The sequence below is a fragment of the Macrobrachium nipponense genome, chromosome 5, assembly GCF_015104395.2.
Source record: "Macrobrachium nipponense isolate FS-2020 chromosome 5, ASM1510439v2, whole genome shotgun sequence".
Lineage (NCBI taxonomy): Eukaryota > Metazoa > Arthropoda > Malacostraca > Decapoda > Palaemonidae > Macrobrachium > Macrobrachium nipponense.
The window spans coordinates 1,255,388-1,268,915 of record NC_061107.1 but is presented as its reverse complement, the minus strand read 5'-3'; the positions used below and the strand labels follow the sequence as shown (position 1 = coordinate 1,268,915).

The 13,528-nt window shown below is 35.6% G+C and overlaps 1 protein-coding gene across 1 annotated transcript in view; it reads right to left on the bottom strand.

Moving 5' to 3' along the window:
• Positions 1-13,019, bottom strand: part of LOC135215340 (piggyBac transposable element-derived protein 4-like) — a 29,512-nt gene extending 16,493 nt beyond the window's left edge. Inside the window, exons 1-2 of the mRNA XM_064249899.1 lie at positions 12,983-13,019; positions 6,562-7,830 (exon numbers count right to left, since the gene is read on the bottom strand). Coding sequence (XP_064105969.1) covers positions 6,562-7,830; positions 12,983-13,019 — 1,306 coding nt within the window. The remainder of the gene's footprint in view (positions 1-6,561; positions 7,831-12,982) is intronic.
• Between the last annotated feature and the right edge of the window lie 509 nt (positions 13,020-13,528).

The following is a 13,528-nucleotide window of genomic DNA, read 5'->3' as shown; positions in this document are numbered from 1 at the left end:
ATTCATCCTCTGGCAATCGAGATTCAAGGAATTATATATTAGCCTGGAGTCTTAGCATTGTCTGAGCTGTCGGGATTGTCGGATAGCAGTCGAGAAAGTGTCTTGTTTCTGAAATGGGTGATTAGCCCCGTCTGACGGAGATCTTTGTCAAGTAAATTCGATAGAATTAGATGGCTGTAGGCAGGAATACGCTGAATACACTGCCGAGGTGTTGCGAAAAGCCTGCTCTTTGTCTAACAGAGAAGACAATCAGAAGGTTTGGTTGGCTAGGGCAGTAAAATAGCGAAAATAGCCATTCTTTCCCAAAACATTTTAGAAAAAAAAATCGGGAGAAAAGTTATTACAAGTCTTAGAAGTAACCTTTGAATGATTTTACTTTTGAACGTTATCAAGGATCTCACATTGCCTTAGAGATTCAGTGAATAATGTCTCATTGTAACTGACGCAATAGCAAATCATTTGCGACAGATATCAGAGAGAGACCTTACCTTACAGACCTTACATTTCGTTCGGGTTGCCCCAGGTCCCTCAGTGTGAGGCGCCTCTAATGTTTACCAGAGAGTTGCTAGTACATCTTCCGGTATATTTTGCATCTTCCAATCTTGGATGGTCTGGGATGCAGTTTAGATATTTGTCGAGCTTATTCTTAAACACATCTACGCTCACTCCTGATATATTCCTCAGATGAGCTGGCAACGCATTGAATAGACGCTGCATTATCGATGCTGGTGCGTAGTGGATTAATGTTCTGTGTGCTTTCCTTATTTTTCCTGGTATAGTTTTGGGCACTATTAATCTACCTCTGCTTGCTCTTTCTGATATTTTTAGTTCCATGATATTTTCTGTTATTCCTTCTATCTGTTTCCATGCCTGAATTATCATGTAGCGTTCTCTTCTCCTTTCTAGACTATATAATTTTAAGGATTGAAGTCTTTCCCAGTAGTCTAGGTCCTTAACTTCTTCTATTCTAGCTGTAAAGGACCTTTGTACACTCTCTATTTGTGCAATATCCTTTTGATAGTGTGGGTACCATATCATATTGCAATATTCAAGTGGACTACGAACATATGTTTTATAAAGCATAATCATGTGTTCAGCTTTTCTTGTTTTGAAGTGCCGTAACAACATTCCCATTTTTGCTTTACATTTTGCCAACAGAATTGCTATTTGATCATTGCATAACATGTTCCTATTCATCATCACACCAAGGTCTTTAACTGCTTCCTTATTTGTGATTGTCTCATTATTAGGTCCCCTATATGCATATAGCTTTCCTTCTCTGTCTCCATAATTTATTGATTCAAATTTATCAGAGTTAAATACCATCCTATTTACCTCTGCCCAATCATATACTTTGTTAAGGTCTCTTTGTAGAGCGTTCCTATCTTCATCACAAGTAATTTCTCTACTTATTCTTGTGTCATCAGCGAAACTACTCACTACCGAATCCTTAACATTACTGTCTATGTCTTCAATCATAATAACAAACAGTATTGCAGCTAGCACCGTACCTTGTGGCACACCGGATATTACCTTGGTTTCATCCGATTTCTCATCGTTTGCAATAACTATCCTGTTTTCTGTTGTGTAAAAATTCTTTTAACCATCTTCCTACTTTATCTACGATATTGTGTTTTCTAATTTTCGTTGCTAATATATTATGGTCTACTTTGTCAAAAGCTTTTGCAAAGTCTAGATAAACCACATCTGTTTCATTTCCGCTTTTCATATTTTTGAATATGTTCTCACGGTGGACTAACAGTTGGGTTTGTGTACTTTTTCCGGGTACGCAACCGTGTTGTCCTATATTAAACAAATTATTTTTTATTAAATGTTTCATAATATTTTTCTTCATTACCCTTTCATACACTTTCATAATATGTGATGTTAGACTCACAGGCCTATAATTACTTGCCTCTAGTCTTGATCCACTTTTGAAAGTAGGGGTGATATTTGCTAATTTGTGCTCATCATAAATCTTGCCTGTATCTACACTTTGTCTTAATAATATTGCAAGTGGCTTTGCGATAGAATGAACTACTTTCTTTAACAAAATAGCAGGGACTCCATCCGGCCCTGCAGCAGCTCCATTTTTAATTTCATTAATTACCTGCACAATATCAGCTTCATTAATTTCTATGTCAGCTAAATATTCACTATTTTCGTCCCTTACTTCTATATCATTATCTTCATTATCTATTCTAGGGGTGAATTCTCTCTTATATCGTTCTGCCAGTATGTTGCAAATTTCCTTTTTTTCATTCGTTAATCTCCCTTCAATTCTCAGAGGGCCTATTTCTATTCTTCTTTTATTCATCTTCTTCGCATATGAGTATAATAGTTTGGGGTTTTGCTTGATATTTAATAGGGTTTTTTCTTCCAAGTCCCGTTTTTCATTTTCTTTTGATTGTATAATCTTTTGTTCTGCATTTTCTATCTTACTTTTTAGTTCTATAACTTTCCATGCATTTTTTTCTTTTGCAAGACCTTTTTTCCACTTTCTGATTTTCTGGAACAAGATCCTTCTGTCTCTTGGTATGCATGAATGATGTTTACTTTTCTTCTTCGGTATATTTATCCACTATTTTCTCCAATATATATAATATCTCCGTATTTACCCTTATGTCATCACTTACGAAAATATTATCCCAATCTTTGTTTAATTCTTCATTAATTTCTGACCATTTTATATTTTTACTGTAGAAGTTGTATTTTCCATATCCTTCCCACTTTTTCATTTCTTGCTTATCTCTATTTTCACTTGCTTTGGATGAACTGTTAATTCTATGACATTATGATCTGAAATACTCGCATTATAAACTATTATTTCTTTAACATAATTCATCTCGTTCACAAATACTAGGTCTAAAGTATTTTCCTTTCTTGTTGGCAGGTGATTTATTTGTTGAATGTTGTATTCTAGTAGCATATCTAATAGCTTTTCAAATTGCCTCTTATCTTCTGCACTACTATTACTCTCTTTTTTATATGTATAAGTACAACCACAGTCTCCTATTCGTTCTTTCCATTCTACGAAAGGAAAGTTGAAGTCACCAGATAGGAGAATAGTCCAGTCCTTGTGATTTCTACATATATCATCCAATTTTTCAATTATTAAGTCAAACTCTTTAGTATTAGGAGGTCTATATATTACTATGTTCATCAATTTTTCAGATTCAAATTCTACCGCTATTAGTTCACATTGTGAGTTACTATATTTCTCATATATTTTTCCTTGTTTTTTGTCTTTCCCATATATTGCGGTTCCCCCTTGATTCCTATTTTTTCTATCTGATCTATAAGTTTGGAACCCTTTTATTTGATCATCATTCCCAGTCTCTTGGGAATACCAGGTTTCACTTATATTCATTATATCTATTTTCTTTTCATTTTGGGTTAGTTCTTCTAAGTACTCTATTTTTCTTTTTGAGTTACTCGTAACTAAACCCTGCGCATTCATCACTATGATGGTTTGCGTGTTTTCTCCTTCATTTAATATTGGTAGTAATAAGGATTTTCCCATGTCTCTTTCCTGTTCTGGTATGTTGTTCTTTTTTTCATTTCCAGAAATTCTGACATTAAAAAATCCAACTTTTCCATAATATTTGATCTTCCTTCATCATAATTATTAATTTTGTGTCTGAATCTGCAATTTTCTCCGTTTCTGCAATATCCTCTTGCATAATAAATACAGTTATTATCTCTTGAGTAGAATTTCGGAGCTGATGCTTTGAAATTTTTTGCTGACACCTCTGCATATCTCATTGGTGGTTTGCTTTTCTCTTTTACCTGATATTCTTGATTTCTCTCTTTATTTGTTTCTTTCTTATTTTGGATTTTATTACTTGGTTGGTTATTTATTTGAGAGAGAGAGAGAGAGAGAGAGAGAGAGAGAGAGAGAGAGAGAGAGAGAGAGCTCATATAACAGAATGCATAATTCGTGTGTATCACGTAAAAATGCCTTAAATCTTCAATGTTGTTACGAATCTCACAATTAAGGTGTTTACCACAAGACCATTGAATAACGCCTTCATAAGATGGCAGAATACACGTTCCCAGTTCATATAACAGCCCATAGCTGTAAATGATAGAATTATTGTTAGTATAAAAAGGAATTTAGAAGTTTCTTTCATTTTACATAACCTTTTACTTTCGTCGTCAACTCCTGTGGAGTCATTCAAAGCGAATGTTGCTTTTTAACGAAGACAATATAACCCAAAGAGAAGAAATGAACGCCAGTCTTACGTACCATGACAATTTAATGATGATTTTTCTTCATATTTTTCCTTTTGACCCTGAAGAAGAAATCTAGAGGTGAACGAGAGAAACGTCGTATTAAAGGGCCATCTTTGTGGTTATGGTAGAAATAAACGGTAATTTTTTCTTATTTTTATACATCTTAGAATCAATCTTTATTTTCCTTTTCCTTCGCCCTTTTCTGTTGATGCAATTTCCTGATTGGATTGCTTTTTTTTTTTTTTTTTTTTTTTTGAACGAATGTTTACCCTGCTCCCAATGGACGTTTCGGAGTATAAATACGCCACTTTGAGTAAAAATCCTCCTCTTATATATTTCCAAAGTGTCTTCGTTTCCTTTTCCGTCGAATGCTTGACGTGGCTAAAGTTCCCTCGTGCAACTCGTGATTGCCTGCTGGAGCAAGTTCCTCTCCTTGACAATTTCAAAGGTTATCTCTGAGAGGTACATACTACCAGGTCAGGAGGACATTCAGACCCAGGTTCACTTTCAGAACCTGAACCAGAGAGAGAGAGAGAGAGAGAGAGAGAGAGACTTATCATTTGTGCTATCAAGCTTTTGAAGACTGTCTGAGACTCTTATAAATCGCCAATCAATACAGATTCTGCAAGACTCTGCGGCAAATCTTCATTGGCCGATATCTTGTTCGTCCTCTCTTTCGGATTAATGGATGTGGTAAAGACCGTTTATACACGTTCCGTGATACGTGTTAATATTCCTACATCGTTGCCAGCTGCACGATCATTGCTGATTTTAACCTTGAATAAAATAAAAACAACTGAGGCTAGAGGGCTGCAAATTGTCATGTTGCTCATCCACCCTCCCATCATCAAACATACCAAATTGCAGCCCTCTATCCTCAGTAGTATATATTTAATTTAACGTAAAAAAATTAGCCACGATCGTGCGTCTTGGAACGATACAGGGCAGGTACCACCGGGCGGTGGTTGGAATTTCATGGGCCACGGCTTATGCACCATTATACCGAGACCACGACCGAAAGATAGATGTAGTTTCGGTGGCCTTGATTATTTGCTGTACAGGAAACTCAATTGCTCCGTCATTGTTGGTAAATTATCTTAATAGTATTCAAGTTTCTCTTTCACACATTGTGGAGATTCGTATTTAAAGTCCCAACGCTTACTTATCGGATATTGTTTTAATTATACTTATATTTGTCGTGATTTCGTATATCTGAACTTTCATTATACTTGTCGTGGTTTCGTGTATCTGAACCTTTTGAGAAAAAAAGCTGAAATATAGCAATTACGAATCATTGCGTGTGTGTAAGGGGAGGGTGTGGGGCCTGGGGTGGGGTTGGGGGAGGGGAGGGGTGTTTAGGGAATTCCTGCCAGTTTCGTATTCCTTCATCATGTTTGAGGAGAAATGGTAATGAGAAACCTCAGGATATCACGTCATTCTAACCCCAGGAATGCACTAGAGCCCTCATTCGATTTCTAGTGCAATAATCTCTTGTGTTTAAACGTTTCCAGCGATGGGACCCACCAGTGGGTCACACTGTTCTCTCATTTGCTGCAATGTGACCCACCGGTGGTCCCAAGAGAACAAAATTATTTTTTTTAATTAAAAAAAAAAATTAAACTTTTAAATGCAATTATTATTTTAGTAGATCAGTATTGCTATCAAAGGGTTGAATTATACAAAAAAAAAAAATAAAATAAAAAAAAAGTTTTATTGAAATAATTGCAAAGAAAATTTGTCTGACATTCAGTATATGAGAAAATTAGTTTTCCATTCCATTTGCTAATGAAGAATCATATCACTAGTTATGTTTGTGATTGAAACATGTTAAACATAGATATGGAGTGCCATCACATGAGTCACAATATGTGGAAACCTTTCTTGACTTGATTTTGGCCACTTTGGATCCTTCATTTGCTGCCAACATTTCGTAGTAGCCTCTGCATCGTTTCCTTGTTTTTCTTTTCTGTCCTTCTGCTTCTTTGAGACAATGTGAAGATTTTCCTGAAATATTCATACTTGATTTTCCTGGTTTGTTTTTTTCCTTCATGATACCACTAGTATAGTATAAGACAATAGATTCCTTGAATGCACGTAATGACATTTTCTTGACAGCAAAGTACTTACTGTAAAGTACCTAAGCATTCACTATAGAAGTACCAGCAATAAATTCTAATGCTACTTTTCTGTACCATTTTCTTGACTTCTTCAGAGGTGAATAATATGATGACATTTGATCTGATAAATCAACTCCTTTCTTGCACTTATTATAGTCTAACACACTTTGAGGTTTCTTGATAGGTAATCCAGTCCTTGTGACTTTACCTGTGTTGATTAGCGTATCATCATGTTCTGGAACTGTTGATAGAGTCACAACATATCTTTTATCTTTCCAATTGAATACTTTCACTCCATTCTCATTTTCTAAGGCTTTAATTTCACCTCTCATTAGTTTTGCTTTTGTAACTGACTTTGGAAGATACTTTCTATTGACTCTTACTGTGCCACATAGGTAAGTTTTCCGCTGAAGAAGATACTCTCCTAAGAAACTGGAGATATAGTAATTATCTGCAAACAAAGTCACTCCCATATCCATATGATTTGCAAGGAGTCTTACTACAAGAGATTCAGTCTTACTTAGAGGTGGAGTAGCTACTCCTACACCAGTATATAACTCCATGTTTAGAATGTATTCATCAGGAGTGCAAAGTTTGAACAGTTTGCATCCATACTTATGGCTCTTTCCAGGGATGTACTGTCTGAAAATGACACGGCCTCTGAAAGGCACCATACTCTCATCAATTATAACATCAGATCCTGATTTATAGATTGATTGATACTGCACCAAAATCAAATCTAGTAATTTTCTTATTTTCCAATCTCTTCCCACATTAGGTTCTTCATTGTTGCAAAAATGTAACATTTGCAAGAGCAAGAGGAAGCGGTCTCTACTCATTGTTTTGGGAACAATTTCATTCTTATAAAGGATGCTTTTTGACCAATATAATTGGATCTCAGGGAATGGAACCAATCTCATGTAAATGATAAGTCCAATAAACTTTTCAATTTCTTCGTTATTTGTAGGGACCCACTGCCGTAATTTCGATCTTCTTGTTACAGTAACCGAAGAAATTTTCTGCTCAGCATATCGATTGGTTTCTTGAACAATTAGATTTATAATATCATCAGTAATTATTTGTTTATAAACATCGATAGGCCAAATTTGGTTATCTGTAGACGATGGATGCACAGTTACACAAAGTTCTTCTTCCCCAGTAAATTCATGTTGTCGAGCTTTCTTAGTCACTTTTATCCACACAGCTTTTGGTGGAGTTGTGTCTTCATTCAAAATTTCTTCCTCATTTTCTTCCTCATTTTCTTGCTCTTCTTCAGTGATTTGATTTTCAGAATCATCATGGAGAGACTCTTCATTTGAAAAACTGCTTCCTGTTTCTGAATGAATATATTCATCATCAGAAGTGTCTTCTTTAGAAGTGTCTTCTTCAGAAGACAGTTCTTCTTCAGAATTGGAACTTTCATTTCTATCAGATTTTTTTTTACTTCCATAAAAGTTGGAAGCCAACATTGTAACACCTGCAAAGATGATATGCTGTGTAAAGTTTTGATACTAAGGTAAAACAATTTACAAAATTACTGATTGATTTATAGAAATTTAGAAAAGATCCAAAACTATGGGTCATATTAGGTCATTCACTGCCTAAGAAAAAAAAGACAGAAATGGAAACCCTTTCCAAACCCTCAAATATATAAATTACATATAAATAAAAAAAAGACAGAAAAGGAAACCCTAACCAAACCCTCAAATACGTAAATTATATATAAATATTTATTACATGATAGCAGGTCTCATAGATACAGAGTGGTTAGCTACAATAAAAAAAAAATCAAGTGGGACCCACCGGTGGGTCCCATCGCACTGCAGTAATAAAATTTTCATTCAGATGCGATGGGACCCACTGGTGGATCACGGCTTTTCTTACCTCAACAAAGTCTATCTTGTGAGAGACAAGCATGAACAACCTCTCCCCTTGTTGTCTCCTTTGGTACTGACGATAGAGCAGTTTTACTACTGCCGCATTACCAGCATTCCAGCCTTTATGGCTGTCGCAGGAAACGTGTTTAACCTTATTTTGAAGCCATAGTCATACCAGAGTGGGCTTATGTATTTACTTACACGTTCAAGAAAAGAAGTATATAAAAAGATAATGCTCCCCCTCTCTCAAAAAAAAAAAAAAAAAAAATAACGGATGGAGAATTAAGAAAAGTCAGGATATCCTCGCCAATAAATGACCAAAATTCTCGATGACGTCATGGAGAGACTTCATCGCTATGAGCAACAGCCCGTGCTGGCATAAGGCCAGTTTAATTAAAACCAATAATAATGACAACTTCATCTTTTTTTTTTTTTATCTAGAGAAAGTCTTCATCGCTGAGGAGAATCTTACGACCAAACACGAAGAGATATAGAAATAATAGTTTTTTAAACTTTATTTTCTTTTTCAAATTGTCTTTGAATTTTCAATTTTTCTGAAAAGGCAAATGGCGCAGCGCCATACACTTCAACGTCATGCTATGGTGAGGCACGTGGCGTCGATATACTTAAGGAACCAACGTTTTTTTTCTTTTCCTACCAACGCTTACACCTCTCTCTCTCTCTCTCTCTCTCTCTCTCTCTTATTGAACTATCAAACTGACTATGATGCACGTTTTTTCTAGGTTACCCTAGATTCTCTCTCTCTCTCTCTCTCTCTCTCTCTCTCTTCTCTCTCTCTCTCTCTCTCAAGAACGAGATAATGATCACGAATCGTGCACAATGTAAAAAAAATAATTATGACGTTAAATTCATGGAAATAAAACATAATGATCACGGTAAAGATAAACATATCCCGTATTTATTTAATTTTATGTTTAATTTGTTTTTTAAATTCATTTCTCTCTTTATATATTTACTTTCACCACCAAAGTCACCACCATCATGACCATAATGATGCTCTCTCTCTCTCTCTCTCTCTCTCTCTCTCTCTCTCTCTCTCTCTCTCGCTCTCTCTCTCGTACAACACTAAACCAAGAGTGATCCATTGGACAAGAATTCTCATTTTGAAGAAGAAATACTGCCCCCTCTTTTCCCCCCATCGCCTTCCGTCTGTCGTTCTCCGCTATTAATTCTCATTGTCACGTCAACGATGAACAAGAAGAAAGACATCTCTTAATTGGTCATTAAAACTTTCGTCTACTCCGACAAGGGCAGGGAAGCGATAGATCTAAGATTCAACCTTTGCAAAGTCAAGGTTATCTCGAAGCGGCAATTACCAAAGGATCTACCAGGCAGGACGTCAAGGTGGTTATCTTGACGCGGGTGGGTGGTCTCCGCTCTCTCGTTTCAGGATTGTGCGAAACGTCTTTTCATTTGGCTCCATTTTCAATTCATTTTCGAAATCTCAGGGCAGTAACTCCTGTGGGACTGTTATTTTTATTATGTGAATAGGGTTCATCCTCTGAATAATAATAATAATAATAATAATAATAATAATAATAAAATAATAATAAAGCCAGTGGAAAGATCCACTCCCCCTCCCCTCCCGAAACCCCCCCACCGCGTAAACGGGGCTGGGTGCTGCCCGTATAACTTTGTAACTAATGTGGTCTATAATTTAATGGTTACGTCTTTCTGCGCCGTTTGTTGCCAGAGAGTTTCAAGTCATTCTTTTAATCATTTCCTTATGATATTTTGTACTTTATACAGCTTAGAATAAAGATACACACTTTTTAGTCTATATATATATATATATATATATATATATATTATATATATATATATATATAACATTTGCTTTGAATATTAAATTACTTCTGTTTTTCCAAAGTCTGTTAACAGCATTGGGTCCCGAGTATCCTCAAGTGTTCTCTAGTTCCCTCAAGGATTCCCTAGAATACTCAAGGGTTCCCTTGTATACGCAAGTGTTCCCTGGTATCCTCAAGGGTGAAATCACCTTGTATATCTGAAACTTATCCTTTATTTTATTTATAAGCCAGAGAGAGAGAGAGAGAGAGAGAAATCTTTGACATTTACATTTCTCGATCTAATTCACGCTAGGAGATATTTCCATTAAACGTGAAATATCTCATAGGTTACCTTTTCGTTAGATATTTAAAACAATATTAAATCTAACATAAGCTTAAAAACTATTTTGATCTATAGAATCTCATCCAGATATTGAAAAAATACTTAAAAAGTACATTTCAGTAATATATAGTCACTTGATACCGTATGGCAACACCGCCTCTAACTTTAAAAAGGGTAGGGCCATTTAAACTTCGTTTGATTGACCTTTAAACTCTCCCCGGTGAGTGAATGGTTTAAATCACCCCTTCAACCCCACCTGCATCGTCTGGACCCCACCAGGGCATTTACATCGCGCTCGGGGTTCACTGTAGCGAGGTTCTTGATCGGCGGGAACTTTAAATGCCGTCTTTATGGTTTTAAGGCGCGAAAAACAAAGCGATTTTATGGCGTTATGATTCCGTAATTGATTTTAGTTTTATATTATTTAAGAAGTAAAGTATCTTCTTTAGTGTCTCTTATTATATTTAAGTAAATTACGGCGAAAGTTTATTCGTAATTAAATATGTTATTTCCAAGTTATTTTGCAAATTTGGTGAGTACACTATACTGCTCGCAATTTATCGGTAGATTATGTGTGTTGCTAAAAAAAATAATTTTTTTTTATCATTTTTTTAACATTCAACTTCTCATGATTATTTACAAACAGCATGTATAATATTCCTTCGCATCCTGTACTTAACCTATAGTGTAGGGCCGCTTATTCCCGAACATAATCTAGTAACGAAACCTTCTCTGAAAAAAGTGGGACGCCATATCTTAAAAACTAACCATAGAATTCTTCTTGAAAATAATCTCACTATGTTTCCCACACCCAAATCGTTGAAGGAGTAGACTTTGAATTAACCTAACCTAACCCACCCTAACCTAACCCACCCTAATCTAACCTAACCTAACCTAGGGGCAGTACTATAGTAGATTCATATCAACTGTGCATTTGATGTCTAGGCCAGTCCCATACGACGCTCCTGATTGGCTGTCAGACTGAGTAATGAGACTGGGATTGCAGCCATATGTATATATATATATATATATATATATATATATATATATATATATATATATATATATATATATATATAATAACATCATATACCCAACAGTTACCCAACTTTGGACAGCAGAATGTTATAGCGCTTTAATGGTAAACAATTTCGCGTTCCAAGTGGCGTCACTATTTTTAGATATGAAAATCCAGCATTACTTAGTTCTCAATTATGACCTTTGAACTTTGTGGGTGAACTCATTAGGTCTGCTGCTTAATTATTTTCTGCAAAATTGAGCAGAGTTAAATGAGTAGAAGGATTACAGTGAGTTAGTTTTAATTCAGTTGTGTAGGCAAATGTAATTTTCTGTTCTAAGCTCTTTACCTAACTGGATGGTAGTAGGCCATGTGGGTGAAATGTTTTTCTCTCACCCCCCCCCCCCTCCCTCTCTCTCTCTCGCTCTCTCTCGTGATTATGTTTAGAGTATTAATGCCGAAAAGTCGTAGGTAAGGAATAAAGAGATGTAACTTTATTTAATGTCTCTCTCTCTCTCTCTCTCTCTCTCTCTCTCTCTCTATTCTCTCTCTCTCTCTCTCTCTTATTCAACTATAAAAACTGACTACAATACAAATTTGTTATAGGTTGCACTAAATTCTCTCTCTCTCTCTCTCTCTCTCTCTCTCTTATTCAACTATAAAACTGACTACAATACAAAATTTGTTATAGGTTGCACTAAATTCCTCTCTCTCTCTCTCTCTCTCTCTCTCTCTCTCATTCTGAGTGGATATAAGAGGTGAAATAAATCTGATAATTCTGGGTATTGTAAACACTTAATGAAACGTTGAGGTGGTCGATGTAGTACTCTCTCTCTCTCTCTCTCTCTCTCTCTCTCTCTCTCTCTCTCTCTCTTCTGAGTAGATATAAGAGGTCGGATAAATCTGATAATTCTAGATGTTGTTAACACTTAATGAAACGTTGAGGAGGTCGATGCAGCTCTCTCTCTCTCTCTCTCTCTCTCTCTCTCTCTCTCTCTCATTCTGAGTAGATATAAGAAGTGAAATAAATCTGATAACTCTGGATGTTGTAAACACTTAATGAAATGTTGAGGTGGTCGATATAGTACTCTCTCTCTCTCTCTCTCTCTCTCTCTCTCTCTCTCTCTCTCTCTCTCTCTCTCTCCACAACACATAAAGAAAGAACGAAAGTCTTTCATTTTCCTTTCTATATTTTAGACATAAGTAACTAAACCGCGTCAGCGCCAGCAATACTTGTTCCATCAATAATAATAATAATAATAATAATAATAATAATAATAATAATAATAATAATAATAATAATAATAAAATATTGATGGTACCATAATTACTATGAAATTAAATCTACAGTTATTCTAATCCCTAAACCTGTTCCACAATTCATGAACTTTTATTTTTTTTTTATTACCCTCATATCTGGAACAGCAACTCCCAAACGACATTTCGAAATTTACATCCACCATTCTTTCTCTTGGAAATCTCTCTCCAGTTATTCAAAATCCCCACTGAATTATTCTTTTCAGACAGCAACAGTCCATTTGCGCCTTTTTGTTGTCCGAGATCCATTTGTAAACTGCACTTACCTTCCTCAACAATAACTTCCCTCTGGTATAACTTCATTTTCTACCTTCAGAAAAAAGCGTGTATGTGTGTGTGTGTGTGTGTGTGTGTATGTGTGTGTGTAGAGTCTGAGAAGTGGACGAAAAATGGGGTAGGATTTAAAATACAGAAATAGTCTGTCTGAGAAGCTTTGGGGAGATTTCAACATCTCAGTGATATGGGGTAACAATGGCAGCAGTTTATACCTGCTGGTAAATGCATTTAGAGAAGATGGAAGGAAAGTTGCTTAGTTAAATAATAGCGTTGCTCAGTTAGAGAATGTCGTGATGAATATGGAATACGTAGGAAAAATTATTTTACGGGTAAGGGCAGTATAATATGAACTATTATTATTATTATTATTATTTTTATTATTTTGTTAAAAATGACTGCTGCTTCAGCACTATTAATATTGTGAAGAGTCTTCTCTATCTTTCTGATGACGGCTTTCTCGTTGTTTGGTGCGTTGCTCGCCAGTCTAAGCAACAATGAGGAAGCCATCATCAGAAAGATAGAGAAGACTCTTTACA